Source organism: Muntiacus reevesi, chromosome 10, assembly GCF_963930625.1.
Source record: "Muntiacus reevesi chromosome 10, mMunRee1.1, whole genome shotgun sequence".
Taxonomy (NCBI): Eukaryota; Metazoa; Chordata; class Mammalia; order Artiodactyla; family Cervidae; genus Muntiacus; species Muntiacus reevesi.
In genome coordinates this window covers 9,772,838-9,794,706 of record NC_089258.1, presented here as the reverse complement: position 1 = coordinate 9,794,706, position 21,869 = coordinate 9,772,838, and the positions used below count along the sequence as shown (strand labels likewise).

The 21,869-nt window shown below is 40.2% G+C and overlaps 1 protein-coding gene and 1 pseudogene across 12 annotated transcripts; both read left to right on the top strand.

Moving 5' to 3' along the window:
- The first annotated feature begins 100 nt into the window (after positions 1-100).
- HNRNPK (heterogeneous nuclear ribonucleoprotein K) lies at positions 101-12,232 on the top strand. 12 transcript variants are annotated; one of them, XM_065946559.1, is made up of 16 exons: positions 101-232; positions 2,297-2,381; positions 2,809-2,906; positions 3,539-3,595; positions 5,022-5,065; positions 5,943-6,015; positions 6,549-6,620; positions 7,117-7,230; positions 7,574-7,702; positions 8,286-8,593; positions 8,708-8,762; positions 9,068-9,151; positions 9,432-9,447; positions 9,539-9,606; positions 9,995-10,164; positions 10,879-12,232. In XM_065946559.1, the coding sequence occupies exons 2-16, from the start codon at positions 2,324-2,326 to the stop codon at positions 10,910-10,912; spliced, it is 1,380 nt and encodes a 459-aa protein (XP_065802631.1). In that variant the 5' UTR covers positions 101-232; positions 2,297-2,323; the 3' UTR covers positions 10,913-12,232. The 12 variants fall into 12 exon arrangements, with proteins under 12 accessions (XP_065802631.1, XP_065802629.1, XP_065802626.1 ...); XM_065946557.1 differs by having other exon boundaries at positions 9,524-9,606; positions 10,939-12,232; XM_065946554.1 differs by having other exon boundaries at positions 9,524-9,606.
- Positions 12,233-12,694: 462 nt separating this feature from the next.
- On the top strand, positions 12,695-19,758 carry LOC136176855 (phosphoserine aminotransferase-like; annotated as a pseudogene).
- The last annotated feature ends 2,111 nt before the right edge of the window (positions 19,759-21,869 follow it).

The following is a 21,869-nucleotide window of genomic DNA, read 5'->3' as shown; positions in this document are numbered from 1 at the left end:
GAAGACTCGCGGTCCAGAAGCGCCCCCTACCCGCCCCTCCCTGTGCGCGAGAACGGGACAGCCTTTAGTTCTCGCGAGAGGCTCCCCCCCTCCCCGCCCCAGCCAGTGAGTGCGCGAACGAGAAAGGAGGAGGGCGCTTCAGGCGAAAGCACTGCAGACGCCATTATCCTCTGTTTCTCTGCTGCACCGACCTCGACGTCTTGCCTACTTCCCGCTTATTTGCGGCCTATAGGTAATTAGAGTTATTGGGGCTTGGGCATTGCGGGTTCGGGCAGGGTTTTGGCCTCCCTAAAGGCTGCGTTGACTTTTTCGAAGTCTGATTTTTCTCAGGCCCTTAGCGGCCTCACAGCCTGAAGGGAGGCGCCGGCGGGGGGCGGGGTTGTCGCCTCCTCCGGCGCTTTGATTGACGCGGCCTTGGGCCAATCGCTTCGCTCTCGCGCCACCGCTGTAGCCGGTGCAGCCAATCGGGCCCGGCGGCGGGGTAAGAGAGTGCGTGGAGGCGGGGGAGGGCAGTGGGGGCCTACGCTTGTTCTCTGTCTAGCTGTGACCGGCTGAGGAGGCGCGGCGGCATAGGGACGGTACCCTTGCCGGGTGAGGAATGGGGCTGGGCAAACGGCGCGTGGGGGTGAGGGCCGGAGAGTACTTTCTCCACTTGAGGGAAGGCGTTTGGGGGCTTGGTGGTGGTTGGCGGGTTCTGGGAGGGAGCGTTGCCGGGTTTCCCCTCCCCCCACCTCCGCCATTTCCCTGAGCGTATATATGCAGTCCGCGTTGTGGTACTAGAGGCTTCGGAGAGTCGCGAGGCTTGTGCCGGTGGGATGAGTTTTGTTGTGTTGGGAACTAGGCCTTGTGTGGAAAGGAGAGGGAGCCGGAGGACGGTAGAGAACGCCGCCGCTCTCTTTGTGTGGGGCCCGCCGCACTTGGGCGCTCCGGGCCTGGGTCTGGAACGGGCGAGCTGGAAGGGTCGGGGCTGCCTTCGTTGCTTTGTCTCCCGCGGTGGGGGGAGGGTGCGGGGGACGAGGTCTCGGGACCGCGTGGTGGGTGGGGGAGGGGGTCCGCGCTCGGCTCCGCCTAGTAGCACGTAGTCGCCATTACGCGGGCCGCCATTTCCTGTCGGATCGGGCTGAGGAGAGGTGCGGCGCTGGTGCGCTCGCCTCGGAAGCTTTCTCGACTCCTGTTGCTTGGCGGTTGCCGATCCCGGTTTCGGGCGTTGAGGGGAGGAGGGCATGTTTGCCCTTGGCTGGTAGCGCATATACTCAGCGATTTTTTGGGTCTGGTGCCTAAAGCACTTGAAGGATATTGGGTTTATCCTTATAAACAGCCTGCTATTTGTCGTCAGACCCCTTTATCTAAACCTTGCGTAGCACCTCAGTATTTGAGTGTTGGGCCAGGTTGGCGTTTCGGTTACTGGGAAGAGTTGAAGGCGTAAATACTGCCATGACTGTGAGCTGTTTAGCTATTTCTCTTATAACGGGAGCCGCATGTCGCCGCCTGCCAGTCAGGAGAGGGGAGCTAAAAAGACAGTTAACAGTCCTATCGCCAGTCTGGTGGTGCTGAAAGAAATTGTCAGGTTATAGTGCTTTTAACGTAATTTGAAATGTCCCGCTAGTGATGTTATTGGTGTTCAAGGGTTCTGTTAGTCGAGTAGTACAGGCAGTTTGGGTGTACTCCTGTTTCAGGTTTGCCTGTTTATCGCTCCAGTAGATTGACCTGACAGTTGGGTATGGCTTGAATTTGCTTTTACATTTCAAGTAGACTTTTCAAGTCACCGATGGAAGGAAACCCAGAAGTTTAGAATCCAAATGTAAAAATAATTTCTTTCGGGAACATGACTCGAGACTCGGGGGCTTCAATGCCTTATGCGTCTGGTTTCTATGTATTTATATAAAACATTGTTGTGGTGGAACTTGATCCAAGGATTAAAAATTACGGTGTTTTTGCTTTTACAGAAAAATCAGATAGGTCTTTTGGATTGTGTTTTAGGGCGGTCCTTTGGAAATTTAAGATCCTAAAACACCTTTTAGGAATGGCTCTTTTGTTGTGTTCAAATCTGTAGTCATTAGTATTCGGTAATAACCAAAAAAGCAAAACTGATTTGTGTTGGTTTTCGTAGGCTACTACAGCACTAGGGTGTCAGTTGGTCCCGCCCAGAACGCTTCAGTTCTGCCCTGGAAGGATATATTTAATAACTGGTATGTTCTGGAAATAGTCATTTCTTTCCCTTGTCTTTAATATTTAGCACGCTGCACAGTCTACTTTCCAAGAAACCAAGTGTACTAGCCTCTTTATTTTTTAACAGATTGGTGTGTCCCTTGAATACAAGAAAATGGAAACTGAACAGCCAGAGGAAACCTTTCCCAACACCGAAACCAATGGCGAATTTGGTGAGAAAACATTTTAGCAATTTCTTTTTGTTTTGTTAATTTCATCATTACTTTCCCTGAGATCCTTGTTAATTAACTTTTTTGAAGTAGAAGTAACTGATTTGCGTAGGTGAGGAAACCGATTAAAAGATGAAAGCCAGTAATACAAAACTTAAGTTTTTTTCTTGGATTTAGAAATTTCTAATTCTTTGACGTGCTGTCACAATATATCTCGTGTTTGGAAAATTAAGGGAGTGTATTTTGATTTAAAAGTTGAAGATTGAGTGGGCCCCCCCCTTTTTTTTTTTTTAACAAGCTTTAACAACTAATCCCTTCAAAGGGAATGGAATTAAATGTTAATCTGTAGGTTAAAGCTAAAATGTAGTTATAAAGGTACCCTTTCTTGAAGATGCTGGTGCTCTCTGAAATCTAAATTCTTAATTTTTAGGTAAACGCCCTGCTGAAGATATGGAAGAGGAACAAGCTTTTAAAAGATCTAGAAACACTGATGAGATGGTTGAATTACGCATTCTGCTTCAGAGCAAGGTATAGATTTTATTTTTGAAACTGGTTCTTACTCAAAGTAGAAGTTAAGAAAACATTTGAGCCTTCTGGGACGCCTTCAGAAGGCTGCAGAATGTAAAATATTTGTGTGGCTCTTTCTAAACAGACTTTTTAGGTCAATGGCAGTTATTTTGCTAATGATTAAAATGAAAGCCCTTAACATAGTGAACTATTACAAGCCTAATTAGGAGATGGGTGTGAATGGTCCTTATAGCATTAATGTGTTAAAGATGCTATTTTTTATTACATGGTGAGTTCGAGATAACATCTGATTGGCAGCTTACCTGACTGATAATATAGCTAAAAATGTGAAAGTATCTGCTAGAATTTAATTGATTTGCAGAAGGGTATTGTAAAATTGGTGCCAGTGCTTAAGATTTATACTCAGTATGTTTCTGGCATTCTGAATATTTGAAAGCTCTGTCTAGGTATTTAGTCCCCAGAGCATGTAACATAGACTCTTGGTTTTTGTTTTAACCTGGTGTTTTTAATATCCCCAAATAGATTTCCATTGTTATAACCAAATAAGAGGTTAGATAGACTAAACTTGTGTGGTGTTTGTTTTTGACTAAAAGTTTAAGAAGACACACTATGTTTCTTTTTATTTTCTCTAGAATGCTGGAGCAGTGATTGGAAAAGGAGGCAAGAATATTAAGGCTCTCCGTACAGACGTAAGTATTAAAGAGTTTAAACTACTACACAGGCAGCTTCAGTTTATGTGTTTTTAGAAATTTTAAAGGTTTGCATCATAGAAATCATTTAATAGCCTAGATACAAGCCTTTTATAATAATTGAATACATAGATAATTCTAAAGATTTGCCATTCCTAACAAAGCCCAGATTGAGTTGGGGGGTCCATATTAAACCTCCTCACTTTCTAATAACTTTACACCAGATTATTCACTTCAAGGAAGATAACATCTTAATTAGAAATAACAGTATAAAACCCCTTAATTGCACCATTTCCCATGTGTGAACCAAGTACAGTAGTACTGGAAACCATTGCAGGTGGCTGATTAAACTCCAAATTTTTATTCCCTTTTTTTCCCGCCAATTTGCCCATCTGTTCTTGAACAGCTTGCACATGGAGCACAAAGAAATTGAGGTTGCATGATTTAGGTATGGGTAAAGAATAGAGTAGGCAGCTAATAATTTTATAACTGGGAGACCGTCTGTCAATGCTGATAATTTGTGTCTTCATATTTTATAGTGGGTTGACTCTTGTGATTAGACACATTAAATGTTGGTATCACCAGAAGTGAGCATATTTATAGGACTTGGCTACACCAAATTTCTTAATTTTTTTCTCATGTTACACACTCTTGATGTTTCCTTGCTGAAGTTGAGGCAAATAAGAACTTTGTGTTGAAAACTTATTTGATAGTATTTCATTTCTCTCTCGGTCGCAGATCTTTGTATGTTCCTCTTGATTACTGTAAACTGAACTTAAAAATTGAAATTTTACAAACTTGCCTGTTAGGATCTAGGAATGCATTTTAAACCTCCAGGAAACCAAATTAGTCTTTAAGTAGGATTTTTGGTGGTGTGGGAATTTTTGTCTTTTACAAACCTCTTTCCTCTTAATCCAGATGTTCTATATAATTATCTGGGTTAACAATTTCCCCATTTCCTCAAGAATTCAAGTCATGACAGGTTTTGTGTCTACCCTCATGAGCCAGCCTGCTACTGAAACATCGTTTGTTTTTTAAAAGTACCATCATTAAAGGTCCTTAAATGTTAAGCCACAGTCAAATATAGAGAAGTCCATTATTGTGTTAGTCTTCAGAACAACTTAAGCTTGTTTCATTAATTGAGAGTATGAGTATAGTTTGTATTAAATTAAAATTTATTGCTTTTCCCCCTTTTCCCTCTCCTTGTTTTTTTGGCCATATATCTCCGTTGCCCATGTACTGGATCGACTTACCCCTGCGTTGCCCACCATGACGTTGGCCCATCCGCCCCTGAACGCCCATGTGAAAACCCTGGTTGGCTATGCCCAAAAATGTGCTCGTTGCCAAACGGGTACCATACTTGACAACTTCTGATTGAATGCCCATGCCCAATGCCAACATCCACGAACGCCAATGACCAATGCAGTACAATGCCAGTGTTTCAGTCCCAGACAGCAGTGGCCCCGAGCGGTATGTCCCAACAGTTTATGCCTCACTGCCTGATTAGAAAGAGAGAAATGTATTTTATTACCTGCCTTTTATATAATTAAATAGTATCCCCTTTAGACGGTGTATTGTTTTTCAAGTTTCTGTCTTATTTTCCCCATTAAGTCTTTTTGTCACTGAACTTTTACCGTGAGTTGCCCACCCAAACGATCCACTAATTTTATTTCAATGGAAGGAGCACAGCTTCAAGTGTTGCATATTTGCTGCATTGTAAATCAAATTGTTACCGAAACAGTCTCTCGCTCTGTCTTTGTGGCCCACCTTGCTTCCCAACATTGCCTGTTCATAATTTTTCTGATGAAATGCTAACTCTGGTTCACTTTCCTTCACTTCTCATTTGTGTTGTCTTTGTTTTTGTCTCGCATTTGTATTTGTTTTCTTGCAGAGCCCATTAGTGATCTAATTTCTAACTGGTATCCATAACCTTACTCCAAATACAATGTTTACCACTTGCATATTCCCCTACTTTGCCTGAGAGAAGGTGTGCCAGTTTTTCCAATGTAACAGCGAGGGTATCCTTAATTAACTTAGTGGTGGCGGGGAACATAAATATTCAACTCTGCTTCAGTTCTGGTCAATTTATTGCCCACTTAATCTGAGCCCTTCCAAGAGCCCATTCTCTCTGTCTCTCTGCAAGTCTCCTAATATTGTTACCATGTTTGTATTGGGCATAAAACAAAATGCATGTGAAAAATGTATAAATAGGCTACTTTAAATGGGGACTGTTAAATAATTGTATGTTCATCTCTGTAAAAGTTTGTTTGACTTCTGGTGATGACCACAAAACTCATTTTTTTTTCCACCTTTTTTTGTACTATCTGGTATTTGTGGTGTTTGACAGCATATTGAGTATCAGTGCTGATATTGAAACGATTGGAGAAATTCTGAAGAAAATCATCCCTACCTTGGAAGAGGTAGGCTCATTTTTTTTTAATGTACTTCACAATGGGGGGTGCTTAATATTTAATGGGGCAAAATGGGGGAGGCGGAGAGACACTGGATATAATAGTTCTTTAGCAGCAATGTGTTACACTCTGCTGCTTAAAGTGCAGGGTTCTTTTACATCTCACATTACTTGTTTAAAAATGGTAGTCTAGCCATTCTGAAGTAGATAGGAAGGAAGTGCCTGTGGTCGTGCACAGTTCATGGAGTTTAGCATGTATATTATGGGCTTTATTTTTAGAAGAGGTTTTGAGTTAGACTACTGACTGAGACTATGTTCGAAAGGACTATGTTTGATCTAGTTTGAATATTTTTAAATTCTGTGTAATCTTGTTTGCTAGGTGTACAGATAAAAGCATTGTATGTTGACTGTTAGTGTAGATAAGTAATTTCTTGTTATTTAAGGATAGTCTTGAAATATGTTGTAGTAGCTTTACCAATATATGCGACAATAGCCTGATCACACTAGACACTTAACCTATTACTCTTATTTTTCTACTTTCAGGGCCTGCAGTTGCCATCACCCACTGCAACCAGCCAGCTCCCGCTCGAATCTGATGCTGTGGAATGCTTAAATGTATGTCATAGTGCCATTGAACCCCACTGAAGTATGGAGCCTGGCCCATAGGATCGATTTTATTTTCAACATAGTGTACTTTTCCCGTCTCTATAGAAAAAGGCTTAAAAAGATGATAAATGAATGGTCTTACAACTCACTGTTGACCCTGCTCCATGCTGCAGTGGGAATTAACTACATTTGCAAAGTGCTTTGCAGTCATTTTTATTATGGTGTTATTTGAATGTTAATAATAATTTTGTGGTAACAGCGACATGCTAAATGGCTGCAGTGTGGGTATGGTGTTGCAGGACCTGAAAATAAAATAGTTTTTTAAGGTGGTGCAGAATGTCCTTTTTGGGCCTGGCTATTGAGGATAATAGCACATAACTGGTAAAGTTATTGAAATATACATTCAGGTTGCTCACTGCAACAGTATATTGGTATGCTTATAGCAGATAAGTGTGTATTGGGGAGTCTTTGATTTGGAACTGAAATTCTGTAACTCCCTCCACAGTACCAACACTATAAAGGAAGTGACTTTGACTGCGAGTTGAGACTGTTGATTCATCAGAGTCTGGCAGGAGGAATTATTGGAGTCAAAGGTGCTAAAATCAAAGAACTTCGAGAGGTAAAGCCAGTGTTTTGTTTTTTTCCTGCTGTATTACTGGAAAATAGTTCATAAGGATTTGGTAGACTTTTCTCATTCCCTCTTTTGAGTTTCCTCCCCCTAAGATTACGTAGTTTACTAATTAAAATATAGCAGAATGGTTTGGCCATACTAGACAAGTTACTTGCCAAAAGTGTATTGCAAAGCCTAACCCTTACTAACAAGGTTTTTACATTGGGGGGAAGTTTTACTAAAATATAAATTAAGTCTGTCTAAATCTGGAACTTTTTTTTCTTTAGTGCTTTTTTTTTTTTTTTTTTTTTCCTGATTAATTAATGCTGCTTATTTTGTAAACCTATTGCAGAACACTCAGACAACAATCAAGCTTTTCCAGGAATGTTGTCCTCAATCTACCGACAGAGTCGTTCTTATCGGAGGAAAACCTGATAGGGTTGTAGAGTGCATAAAGATCATCCTTGATCTTATATCAGAGGTACCTTCAAAACACTTTTATTTGCATTTAATTTCACAAAACAGATGTCTTATTCAAAAGTAATTTCAGAAGCCAAAGACAAATTACTTTTCCCTAATAATTTTCTATCACCCTGTTTTCCCATCAGTTTAATTTAGAAATACTTTGGGAGAATCTGTACGGTTGTCTTTTGATTGTTGGTGAGGTTTTAAAATAACTTTTGATCATTCAAATGAAGTTTTTATGGTTCTTCTGTAGTACTACATTGCACACCCTAGATAGTGATCTCCTCTGGATAGTAATTTCTTCATAATCCCCATTGTGAAATTGAAAGGAATTTGTGGTCTTTTAGCTCTTAAGGGTAAAATTAAACTGCTGCCTCACGAGCAGTAAAACTCCCAATTTTTTTTATTTCAAACTCACCAGAAATGCATTTTTAAAAGTCCTTTCTATTTATTATGTTTGTATATGTTTCTGTCCTTATCCTTACCACAGTACCTCCCAAGAGAAATACAAAGTACTTGAAGTTTTCTGTTAAGAGAATTGTTAGTGTGAACTAAGGTTTTTTCCCTCAGTCTATAAAGTTGCTGTGTTTTTGTTTCAGTCTCCCATCAAAGGACGCGCTCAGCCTTACGATCCCAATTTTTATGATGAGACCTATGACTATGGTGGTTTTACAATGATGTTTGATGACCGCCGTGGACGTCCTGTGGGATTTCCAATGAGGGGAAGAGGTGGTTTTGACAGAATGCCACCTGGTCGGGGTGGGCGTCCCATGCCTCCCTCCAGAAGAGATTATGATGACATGAGCCCTCGTCGAGGACCTCCTCCACCCCCTCCCGGGCGAGGTGGCCGGGGTGGTAGTAGAGCTCGGAATCTTCCTCTTCCACCACCACCACCACCTAGAGGAGGGTAAGTTTCTTTCATCCACACATTGACATACAAGAAGCAGCACTTCACAGATAGAAGGGGGTAGGTTTTCATTTCAAATACCAGCTGAGATTACAACAATTACTATGCTTGCAGAGATCTAATGGCCTATGACAGAAGAGGAAGACCTGGAGACCGTTATGATGGCATGGTAAGAACTTTGATAACTTCATTAATGTATTTATGTGAGCCAAAGGGTTTAAAAATCAGATTGCTAACATTTTATTGAACGTGTTAACTGAAGAACTTGTCTTACAAATAGACTATGTTAGTCACTTAAATCTGTTTCTGTTTCTTTGCTGGGATATTAGGATTTGTTCCATGTTTGTTTGCCCCCAAAATACATGATTACTGAAAACTTATAGAGAGACATGAAATGGAAATTGATTGTATAAAAATGGTGACTCTGACAAATACCATGCAGGTTCATGTTAATAGTTTTCTCTCTTAACACAGGTTGGTTTCAGTGCTGATGAAACCTGGGACTCTGCAATAGATACATGGAGCCCATCAGAGTGGCAGATGGCTTATGAACCACAGGTTGAGTATCATGGGTGTTTATTTAGTAATAATTTTAAAATGCTTGTTTACTCACCAATTAAGTATTTTATCTCCCCCTATATAACGTTTTTGTTTCTTGGAACGCTGTGTGCCTGAATGGTTTCTTCCCCTGAAGATTGATTTCTGAAACTGTCTTACTAGGGAAGATACGGGAGGGCTTTGGTTACTAATAATAATTGAGGGTTTTTTAGGAATGTGTTTAATTACCTGAAGTTTGGAAGGCAAAGTAACTTTCTGTTCTTGTCTGTTCTGTTTTTAGGGTGGCTCTGGATATGGTAAGTTTTCTTCTTTCTGAAATCAAACATTATTTCATGCTTTGTATATGAACTTAATACTCATTATTTAAATCAGATTATTCCTATGCAGGGGGTCGTGGCTCATATGGTGATCTTGGTGGACCTATTATTACTACACAAGTAACTATTCCCAAAGATGTAAGTATTTTTAGTATTATAAAAAGACATTTACTGAGTCATTTTTATGAGTTTTCTGACTTAACGAAGGTTTTAACAGAAGTATTCCCTTTTAGGATTAAAATTGTGTTTCAAGGACTTCAGTGTTCTCCACTTTAAGCCTTGTCAAAAAGTGTTCAGTACTATTAAAAGCAGTTATCAGGGGTTTGAGCCCCTAGTTCATTTATTAAAGGAAATGTCAGTGGGTGGTGTAAATAGATTGTAATTCAAACGCTGACTGGTTGGAGGGCACTAAATTAACACAGTGTAGTCAACAAGTTGTACAAGAATGCTCTTGATAGTCACTGAACATACAGGATAATTTTTTTTTAAGTATATCATAAACACTTGCTTTTAAAAATTTTTGCAGTTGGCTGGATCTATTATTGGCAAAGGTGGTCAGCGGATTAAACAAATCCGTCATGAGTCAGGAGCTTCGATCAAAATTGATGAGCCTTTAGAAGGATCCGAAGATCGGATCATTACCATTACAGGAACACAGGACCAGATACAGAATGCACAGTATTTGCTGCAGAACAGGTCAGTTTGTTTAGCTTTATGTTACTAGCCTACACATACTAAAACCTTAAAAAGCTTCTCTTTCTCAGCTGATTTTTCTTTTAGAAGCCATGGTGTCTCAACCTTTTGGGGACCTAACTTCTAAATATTCTAATAGCTTTGCTTTAATTTTCTTCTGCCTTCTTGCTAAAACACGAAGACATTCGGTACTAATCTTACTGGAAGAAGCCTTAACCAAGCAAACTTCTCATTTTTCTGGTGAAAACTGCTGCCAAAACCACTTGTTACAAATTATACAGAGCCTGTAGAAAATGTAGAAGATTCAGTGGATGTTGGTCTAGTTCTGTGTGGAAGACTAGTGATTTTGTTGTTTTTAGATAACTGAATCGACAACAAATCACAGTCTGCCATATGGCACAGGCCATGCCTCTACAGGACAAATGATTGGTGCTGTAAAATGCAGCATTTCACACTTTAACTGGCATTTCTTTGTCTTTTCTACCATATATTAACAATTCTGCTCCACTAATGTCTGATTTGCTATTAATCTTTTTTCTTGGATTTTACATTGCTCTAATTTGTAATTACTAATGTTTTAGTTCTTATCTCTAATTGTGTAATGGACATGTTTATCATTTTAATTTAGCATTGAAATTGTCTTAATGTTGATTAAGATTGATTCAGATGTTACAAACAAAAATTCTAATTCGTACTTTTTTTTCTTTTCTTTTATAGTGTGAAGCAGTATGCAGATGTTGAAGGATTCTAATGCAAGATATTTTTTCTTTTTTATAGTGTGAAGCAGTATTCTGGAAAGTTTTTCTAAGACTAGTGAAGAACTGAAGGAGTCCTGCATCTTTTTTTTTTTATCTGCTTCTGTTTAAAAAGCCAACATTCCTCTGCTTCATAGGTGTTCTGCATTTGAGGTGTAGTGAAATCTTTGCTGTTCACCAGATGTAATGTTTTAGTTCCTTACAAACAGGGTGGGGGGTGGGGGAGGGTGTGCAAAAACTAACATTGAAATTTTGAAACAGCAGCAGAGTGAGTGAATTTTAATTTTTGTTCATTGTTGGTGGTTTAAAGAAGTCCCCCCATGTAATTATTGTGAACACTTTGCTTTGTGGTCACTGTAACATTTGGGGTGGTGGGACAGGGAGGAAAAGTAACAGTAGTCCATATGTCCCTGGCATCTATTCAGAGCAGTGTGCAGAATGTAATGCTCTTTTGTAAGAAACGTTTTATGATTTTTAAAATAAATTTAGTGAACCTATTTTTGGTGGTCATTTTTTTTAAGATGGTCATTTTTCAAATGGCTGAATTCCCTCCAACCTACCCCCAAACGGAACACTAATTTTCAGTCCTCTGTTGGATATAAATGGCATTTCTTCTTGGACTTAGGCAAAATATCTTGACAATACTCAGTTCTGGTGATTCTTAATGATTTGAAGTTCATTGCTTGGGAGGAAATTCCACCACACATTCATGCTTATAATAAGCTGGGGATTTTTGTTTGTTTTTGCAAATGCTTGCCCCTACTTTGCAACGATTTTCTGTTCGTAATTCTGAAGAACCAAGGTGGGGAGCAACACAACCGATGGAATAGTGGTATAAGTTTATACCAGAAGGTTAATGACAAGTTTTATTAATCAGAATAATACTTGGCTATGGAAGTGACTGATGCTAAATAAATTCTGATTATTTTTTATTAGATAATTTCTCACGTATAGACTTAAAACTGTCAGCTTGGTAGTGTCTATTAGTTAAACTTTGTAAAATATATATATATTCTTGTTTTTCCATTGTATGCAAATTGAAAGAAAAAGATGTACCATTTCTCTGTTGTATGTTGGATTATGTAGGAAATGTTTGTGAACAATTCAAAGAAAAAAAGATGAAAAAAATTCCTGTGGATGTTTTGTGTAGTATCTCTTGGCATTTGTATTAATAGTTTAAAAAGTTCACTTCCAAATAAAACTCCCGTAATGCTAGATTTGATGTGTGCCCAATTTTGAACAAGGGTTGATTGACACCTGTAAAATTTGTTAAAACGTTCCTCTTGTAAGGAAATACAATAATCTTAAATTATGTATTTTTTGTGTGAAGTGTTTTTCTAGCACTTATAAATCAGATTTCATGGGGCTGGTAAATTGAAAACTTCCAGTAGATGGGTTCTTAATTTTAAAGAGGAGTTGAGCATAGAGCTGAGTCATACCAATTTTACAAGTCTTCCTGTTCTCATATTACTTGTGATATGCTTGCAGATTCTTAGGTTTCTATCTTTAAAATAGCTCTGGTTTGTTGGGAGAATTTTTTCCCCCAGTTCTTGGCTCATAAATCTTTAAAAGTGCTACTGGTTAACCTCCAACTTATCTAGAAAGCCTGAGAACAATGCAGCAATTATGTGGGAAAGAATTCATGGATGCAATTCTAAGTTTAGAAAAAATGTATATGATAAGCTGAAGTGAGCTGAATTTTCTGAAATAACGTGTGAGTAGTACACGCGAAGGTGTTTAGTATTTTAGTGATCGCCCTCTTAGTTCAAGGAGGGGGAATGAGTGTTTTGGTAAGTGACAGTGGTATCACAACATTACTTAATGCTGCCTGTGACAAGGTCTCCTCAAAGATGAAATTAGTCTGAATTGCCACCTGGATGTTGGTTAGCTTTCTGCTTCTGTATTTTAAGCATGAGTAGCTCAGATGGTAAAAAGAGCGTCTGCCTACAATGAGGGAGACCTCTGTTCAATCCCTGGTTCGGAAAGATTCCCCTGGAGAGGGAAATGGCAGCCCACTCCAGTACTCTTGCCTGGAAAATCCCATGGATGGAGAAGCTTGGTAGGCTACAGTCCTTGGGGTTGCAAAGAGTCCTGTGCCAAGGACACGGCTGAGCGACTTCACTTTCATTTTCAAGCTTGGATTGAAAGTATCCCTGGAGAGAATACAGGCTTTCAGAGTTTTCACTTGTCATTCAGAAATTGATTATGTAAATAGACCGGTGAAAGTGTTCCTATTTTTGCCTTTGAGGAAAAGTCAAGACTTTGAACACAACCTACTAAAAAATAGGTTGAATTGTCATTTCCATTCTTAACCGTTCAAACGGTGTTTGAACGCTGGCAGTTAGAAAATTTTCAAGCTTGAAAGAGGTACTGAATAAAATGGAACAGTAAACCAGTTGTATAAGCTGATGCATTGAACTTTTAAAACTTAAATAGTTTTCAAAAGTGGTTTTAGCTTAACTTTGTAAATTATCAATATGCCAACAATAATGTTGTAAACCAGGTTGCACAGAAGTATTTTCAGGAGTGAGAAGGCATTTAAAAATTTTACCTGCTATTCAAATGTTAATAGTTTCCATAATGAGTCTATGCACAGTACTTTAAGATTTGTTGAATGAACCAACAGTTACTCTTAAGTCTAACCACTGGAATACACAGAATCTTAGGAAAATCAACAGTTTTTCTCTTAACCATATCAATGATTGTCTTAAAATGTAAAACACCTTAGATTGTTGGTACTCTGAAGGGGATTACTGTTCCACATAAAAGATTCGGTCTTGATGGGTTGAGTGTAAATTGAAGTAGCCTTAAGTTATTTAAGTTTGCCCATTGTTGGCAAATTTGAAGTGAAAACTTACCCCCACTTTTTTTTTCTTTTTATGGCTGTGCCACGCTCTAGGCAGGATCATAGTTCCCAATAAGGGATCTGAACTCAACGTCCCTGGCAGTGGAAGCCCAGAGTGTTAACCACTGGACTGCCAAGAAAGTCCCAGCCTAATTTGTTATGGAGGCACTGAACTCAGGAAGCGATATTGCAATGTTCCTCAAGCTGTTCTAGGGCCACCATCAAAATCAACAGTACTTGTTAAATAAAATTTTTGGATCACACTAGAGCTCTTCTGAACCACCTGTTCTATAGAGAGGTGCCAGGAATCTGCATAACAAGTTCCTCAAGTGAACCATAAGTTTCTGTATCTTCTTACTAATTTATCAAATATTTAATTCCTGAGGTGTACATTGTAGCTCCTGAAGAGGCAGTGGTTGTTAGCGAAGACACTTGGAGAGACCAATAATTACAACATAAATGTAAAAACTAAGCATAATGGAGCTAGAAGCTTCATAGTACTGTATGTGTTTAAGAAGCAGAAACCAACATCCATTCATGCACATGAATGTATATACATTAACAAGCATGCTGCTTAAAACGTCAAACGAGGGAAATTACAGTGTGCTGTATGCCCTCTGATCCTTATATTTAAGAAATGGGGCATGTATACACAGATTAACATTTACCCAAGCCAGACCTCAGTACTTCAGTCATTTGACTTGTGAGAAATGGATACCTGGAAAAGTAAAGCCCAGACATGTATATGTTTGTATTTAGAATGGGGAGCTAATCTGAATCAAGGTGGTTGAATGTGTAAGTACACATTGGAAAATGTAAAATGCAAACATTTTGTGGGACTGGGCTTCCCTGTTTGCTAACTGAACAACATGCACTAGCAGCAGTGTTTGGGTAAAATGATACACTAGCTACCCTGTGACCTCAAACCTTTCTGTTCACCTCACTTTGTCCAGGACCAGTAAGAATTTCCTAACCTCCCTCTCTATACCTCTCCCCGCTATTTGTCCCTGCTCCCCCAAACTCAAGCCTATAACCCAAGAACCTGTAATTAGGAATAAAGGTTTAGTCACCAAAACCACACTTTTCAAAACCTTAAACGTTTCCCCCTCCACCTCTTCCCCCCCCCCCCCCCCCCCCGCCTTTTTTCCCCTAGGCACTCAGGCGGGCTCTTAGTTTCCTGACAAGGGACTAAACCTGCACCCTTAAGCACTGGAAGCTCAGAGTCCTAACCACTGGGCTGCCAGGGAATTCCCCATTTCCCCCTGTTGGATATCTTATTCCCTGGGCTCCTTTTTACCCTGACGTCTTGCTACCATTAAAGACAGGCTTCATTGGAAAGGAAGGGCCACCTTGTTTACCTAGTAAGAAGAAAGGGTATATATAGTAGGGAGGGAAAGCATAGAATACCTGCTTCTCAGACCAGAGGATAACTGATTTTGATAGTAATGAGGCAGATTTGGCAGAAAGAAGAGTAGAAAGTGCCAGCTAGGTCCCTCCAAGACCTCCCTAGGGTTCAGCCTGGGGCAGGGCAAGTGAGAGCAGAAATTTCAGATAGGTTAAGTTGCCAAACAAGACTGACTTCTGTCTGGAACCCTGCTAAGTGTTCCTATGACCACATAAACTTGTAAAGCACAGCAGAATGAAGGCATATCACGTTTGGCAGAGAGAACCTGAGATTTCTCGTTCTCTCAGAATTCCCTTTGCTTCGTATGTGGCATAAAAGGAACACCAGTTAAGTGCTAAGGGGCTTTCCTTAGGGCCACCATGACAAAGGGGGACAGTTACTGCATAGCGGGAGCTATGTGGTAGACAGCTCAGCCAGGGACTGGTTGGAGACAGAGCAGAATCTCAAAGGATTGTCAATACCAGTGAAAGCCAAATGAGATCAAGTTGGTCAAGGAAAACTACTGAGCTGAGTGCTGGAGAAACCAGACCACCAGTTACACTAGGTTTGGTTAGTCAGTGGTAACCATAGGGAGAGTAGATGCCAAAATTAAGACACCAGACAGACTGCGCTTCAGAGGTCAGAGTTTACTGACAAGGCCTTTCACTTTATTATCAGAAAACCTAAACCTTCTGCAGTCAGACCTCGAAAAGTCTTGGGAAAGTGGAGGTCAAGAGCTTTTAGTGAAAACAGCCTTAAAGGTCTGATCTTGAACTGAATAATTATCTACCTTGAATTAGATCATTTTAAACTGGAAGAGATCAACCTACTTTTACTTGGCAAGTTTATGTGTTTCTTCTAAAGTCAATGGGAATTCAAACTTACAAGGAAGAGGGTATAACGGAATTTGGGACCTCTAGAAATCTCTTAAAAGCAGAAAAGGTCAGGCTAACACTACCTTACCTACATATGTTCCAGGTGGAGGTGGCCCCAGTTGGGTTAGAGCCTTTATTTGGTAAGATCATGTGACCTTTTTAATCTAGATCATTTATTCATACCTGTGTTTCAAACTGGCACCAAATCTCTGTACAGTTTGGAGTTTAGAACTCTGCGGAATCAGACTGAGACCACATCATGGCTTGACTGATTCCCTGCCTTATCTGGCTGCCCTCTCTCCCTTTATCTGAGAGCAATTCCCCAGTAGATCCCTGGCGCAAGAATCCCTGGTTTGGGCTCTGCTTCTAGGGATTTGATCTAAGACAGCTGAGCTGGAGCTAGAGCAAAAATTTATTTCACTTAGACGTCCTTGACATAGATTTTGATGCAGTAAGTCATGAGACATTGAATTATCTCCTGAAGAAGGAGTGAGAATTTTTTTTACCTAATGAGGAATAGCTGCATTCTATTAGGCAGGAGTATTTTTGAAGGTATATGTATGGGAATAAAATTGTTTTTGATGCTGAACAGCCATAAGGGTGAATTTTGATAAATAATACAGCATCAGTTTTTTTTTTTTTTTTTCTAATAGAACCCGGGTTTCTTTTCATATTTTTTTCTCTCCCAGTTGTATATAGACTTCATGAGATAAAAATCTTGGTCATTTGAGATGCCTTATCACCCAAAAGTGTAGGCATTTGACCCAGACTTGCCCAACAATGCACTTTGTCCTAGGGATTTGTACCTTGAACAAAATAATGGAAACAAGGTAAAATTATCATATTTTTTCAGCAGCATCAGTAGAACCTTGGGTGGTTTCTGCTCTCAATATTCTAGAACTGCCTGATTTCTGTTTACAAACACGTTCCCCAGCCTTCCCGTCCATCCCGAGAGATTTTTCACAACTTCCTCATTTTTTGTTATATTTATTTTTATTTGGCTGCACCAGATCTAAGCTGTTGCACATAGGATCTTTAGTTGAGTTATGTCAATTCTTAGTTGTGGAATCTAGTTCCCTGACCAGGTATTGAACCCAGGCCCCCTGCATTGGGAGTGCAGAGTCTTAGCCACTTGATCACCAGGGAAGTTCCATTTGTGACTTTTTTAAAAATTAACTTTCCTTAAATTAATTAGCTGATCACTTGCTATTATATGCAGCCCATCAAATGAAAAAGCTTTTAAATTAATTTTTATTGAGACATAGTTGATGTACAATATTATGTAAGTTGCAAGTGTACAACATAGTTACAATTTTTAGTTATACTCTATAGTTATTATAAAATATTTGCTACATTCCCTGTGTGTATAGTATATATCCCAGTAGCCTATTTATTTTACACATAGTAGTTTGTACCTCTTAATCCACTATCCCAGTCTTTCCTCTCCCCCTTTCCCTCTTCCCACTCCTAACCACTAGTTTGTGCTCTATGAGTCTACTTCTGTTATATTCACTAGTTTGTTGAATTTTTTAGATTCCATGTGTTAGCGATATCACACAGTATTTGTCTTTGTCTGGCTTATTCCACTAAGCGTAGTTTGTCCAAGTCCATCCGTGTTGTTGCATTAAGGGGCTTTTCTCGTACAGACAGCATTGCTAATTTCAGGGAGGAGAGCCACAAAGTGTGGGTGAGAGCTTCCTGCTCCACCGCAGCTGCCACTGCTGCAACCAGTGTCACTTGGGCCTTCACAGCGATGCCACTTGGGGCATAAATCAGTCATTTTCTAGGAGAGTGCCAGGCCCTATCTCAAGGCTGCCACTGAACATACAGAGCAACTAGCAACGTGCCCCGAGTTTCTGGCTTTCTCTTTCACTTTCAGACTGATAAAATACCACACCTTACAAGCAGTGGATCTGCCTTCCCTAACAGTCACTGAAACGCTGGGTGATGCAATCTGAAATGCTAGTGGAGTTAACTACCAGTAGGGAAGTTCAGTTCAGTTCAGTGACTCAATTATGTCCGACTCTTTGCAACTCCGTGAACTGCAGCATGCCAGGCTTCCCCATCCATCACCAACTCCCAAAGCCTACACAAACTCACGTCTATCGCGTCGGTGATGCCATCTAGCCATCTCATCCTCTGTCGTCCCCTTCTCCTGCCTTCAGTCTTTCCCAGCATCAGGGTCTTTTCAAATGAGTCGGGTCTTCCCATCAGGTCGCCAAAGTATTGGAGTTTCAGCTTCAGCATCAGTCCTTCCAATGAATATTTAGGACTGATTTCCTTTAGGATTGACTGGTTGGATCTCCTTGCAGTCCAAGGGACTCTCAAGAGTCTTCTCCAACACCACAGTTCAAAAGCATCAATTCTTCGGCGCTCAGCTTTCTTTACAGTCCAACTCTCACATGCCCAGCAGGGAAACCTCTGACCAAAAGAAAATAGAAGAGAGATGCTCACTGCCCACTGATAGATCCTCTCTGGCCAACTCCACCCATGCCGCTACCTGAAGACACCTGGAGGTAGGTGGTCAATTTCAGCTCAGGCCACCAAGCTACTGAGCTGTGTGTTGTTAGAGATATAGAAAGAATTATTAGGCCACAAAGGAGCTGGCATTCATGTTCTTGAAATGAGCTACGGACTATCAGCTTTAGCTAAGATTATTAATAACATATAGAATCTTGTGCAGAAATTGTTAGCCATTGCAGACAATGATTTTTGTGCAAAGAGGAGGGTTGGTTGAGCCAGTTCCATGCTGTCCCCTTAAACCCGATTGACCTGAAAGTAGGAAGGTGTGCCAGCCATTTGATGACAAGAACTTGGTCAGCTAAGGCCCCAGAAGCCTTGAAGTTTGGGAACTGTGAATGTCATCCATTCTAAACTTAGAAGTTACAGGAAGATTCTGAATGCAAGCCCCTGGAACCTCAATCAGGTCACCTCCTGCATGTATTACTGCACAAATGAGATCAGGCCCAGAGCAGAATTTTACTTTGTTCCTGATGTCAAGGGGGGGCAGTGCCTGCTTTTTGACATGTCCTCAAATTTCCCATATAAACCATTTTGATGTTTAAAAGTTTGGTGTGATTTTTGATGGTGCCCAGAAGAATGCTGGCTCTGTAGGGGTCACAGTGGTGATATTTCAAGATATCCTGCTAGGGTTTGCCCTCAGAGAGTGCCCTTCCATTGTGGAATACAAAGTGCAGACCGGAAACAGTACTTTATTCAACAGAGCTCCCTACTTTGCTTCTACAGCATCAGCTTGGTCTTGGAGTAGATCAAGAATAACAGTGGCAAAAGAAAAAGAATAACAGTGGCAAAGGACTTCCCTGGCAACCTAGTGGTTAAGACACCATGTTTTCACTACAGGGGTGCGGGTCTGATCTCTGGTCAAGGAAGTCACCCCTTCCAAAAAAAGAATAACAGTGGTGAGCAGCCATGAAGCTTAGTTCCATCAAATCTCAAATGATTTATCATGTTATTGATAATTCTTAAGGATTCTATGTATATCTAGTGAAACCCAGGATAGAAGCAAGACGAATATTTCCCTCTGTATTGGCAATGCCAATGGAGATGCTGCTTTATAATAAAAAATTTCTTGATAAAGCTCTTGAATTCAATATAATCTCCTTGAAAGGGCATGGGTCTGTGGGAGGTATCATGGCTTCTCTGAATAATGGTGGCAGGATAGAAGATGTTCAGAAGTTGGTAGCCTCCATGAAAAATTCTTTGGAGATATATCAGTGATGAACACATCCTAACCTATATGCACTCTGTCCTTGAATAATGTATAAGGTTTAAAGTAACTTGGGAATTGCTCCAAAAAAACTTAACAAACATGGCATTTTTCCTGACTGGACATGTTATTATGGCTTCCCATGTGGCTCAGTGGTAAAGAATCCGCCTGACAATGGAGAAGAGAAACGTTCTGTCTCTGGATCAGGAAGATATAGATTCTTCTTTTTCAAGGAACAACAGCAAAATATCCACAGCTGGTGGGACTTGCATGCATGTCATCATTGCTTCAATCGTGTCCAACTCTTTGCAATCACATGGAACTTAGTCCACCAGGCTCCTCTGTCTGAGGGATTTCCCAGGCCAAGAATACTGGAGTGGGTTGGGTTGCCATTTCCTCCTCCAGGGGATCTTGCCAACCCAGGGATCAAACCCACATCTCCTGCATTGCAGGCAGATTCTTTATCACTGAGTCACCGGGCATTCCCCACTTGAACTGAAGTGTTTTAGAAATCTTCCTCTTGCTTTTCTAACAAACTAGCTTAGGTTGCCTTTGCTGCTACTTTTTCTAGCTGGATCTCAGTATTCAGACTTGATTGTGGACTTAATTATGCAAATTACAGTTAATTGTATCTGGAGGCACACAAACACACAGTGTGGGGGCTGGATGGTGTCCTCTAGGAGCGTGATTCTTGATCCTTTACAAAATGATAGCAGTGGGGTCTTCTGGGTTCCAAAGCTGTTAGTTCAGGGTGACACCAACGGCGTCCTGAGTGTTCAGGAATTCCAGACTAAAGAGCGAACTGGAGATTGTTCTCTGTACTGTTAAATTCTCATCAGGAGATTAAAGTGACATCCTACATGTTTATACAGCAAAGTCTGTTTTTACTACCAAATAGTTTATAATCCTATGCATTTATATTTCCAATAATGTGGTTCTTGGTAATAGGTTTAGAGATTTTTAGAATTTGATAGAATCCTTGACTTCTTGCGTTATAGTATTATCTTAGCAACATTTGTGGCCCTCTCCTCTTCCACCCTGCCTCCCTTTTAAAAAAAGATTTAGAAGTTCTCAGGTTCACTTTTGTTTTCCTTTGAAAGAGTAGAAAAGAAGGTTGGTTGATTGGCTCTTTTTTAGTTAAGCCATTGAACTAAAATTCTCTGTTAAACTCTCTTATCCTTTGTTCACTTGAATGTTCTCTTTATAGTATTTGAACAGAGGGATACTGTGAATTCTGGAAGATCTTTCCTGAAGAGTCTTTTCCCCTACTGTTTAGACACAATCAGAAGTTTATGTTGAAAGGTAAAGAACATTAAAATCTTAAAACATCAAAAGAAGAGAGAAAGAGAGGAGAATTCTCTCTCCTTTCTCCCTCCACAAACCGCTCTGAGGTACAGTTTCTTCGAGTAGTTTGTCCAGTGTGGTGTAGGCTGTTTCAAAGTTGTGTCTCTTCCAGGCTCCCCACAAAGCAGTAGCCAGCACACATACCAAGCCAACCAAACCTCCTCTTTCCCTCTCCCTCGGTATCAATGCCCTCAGAATGCACCTCATAGATAAAACATTAGCACTTAATCCCTGCCTCAGCTTCTGTCACCATAGTATTCTTTCGTATTTATTTATTTTTGCACTTTTTAAAAGCAGATTTTTCACATATGTTAGTGTTGTGAATCTCCTCTCTGCCCACACCTCTTTTTCCCCCACTACTATCTAAGTGATCTACTGCCAACTGGCACCAATTCTCCAAATCAAAGTATGCATTGCAAATAAATACACCAGGCAATCTGCCAACTTCTGTTCCTCAGAATCTCTCCTGAATATTTCGGTGTTTTTTGTTGTTGTTGTTGGTTGGTTGGTTTCTTCCATTTTTGAGATATTATATGCAGCACTGTATAAGTTTAAGGTGTACAGCATAATGATTTGATTTACATACATCAGTTGTGAAGTGATGATCATAAGAAGTTCAGTTGAACATCCATTACTTCATATAGGTGCAAAATTAAAGAAAGGAAATGTGTTTTTCTTACAATGAGAACTCTTAGGATTTACTCTGTTAACAGCTTTCATATATAACATCCAGCAATGTTAATTATATTTTGCATGTTGTACATTAAAATAGTACTTA

Excerpts from the sequence above, each read along its gene's own strand:
- HNRNPK (XM_065946554.1), top strand. The coding sequence starts at position 2,324 with ATGGAAACTGAACAGCCAGAGGAAACCTTTCCCAACACCGAAACCAAT. Across the intron at positions 2,907-3,538 it reads GCATTCTGCTTCAGAGCAAG|AATGCTGGAGCAGTGATTGG; the intron begins GTATAGATTTTA and ends TATTTTCTCTAG. Across the intron at positions 6,016-6,548 it reads TCATCCCTACCTTGGAAGAG|GGCCTGCAGTTGCCATCACC; the intron begins GTAGGCTCATTT and ends TTCTACTTTCAG.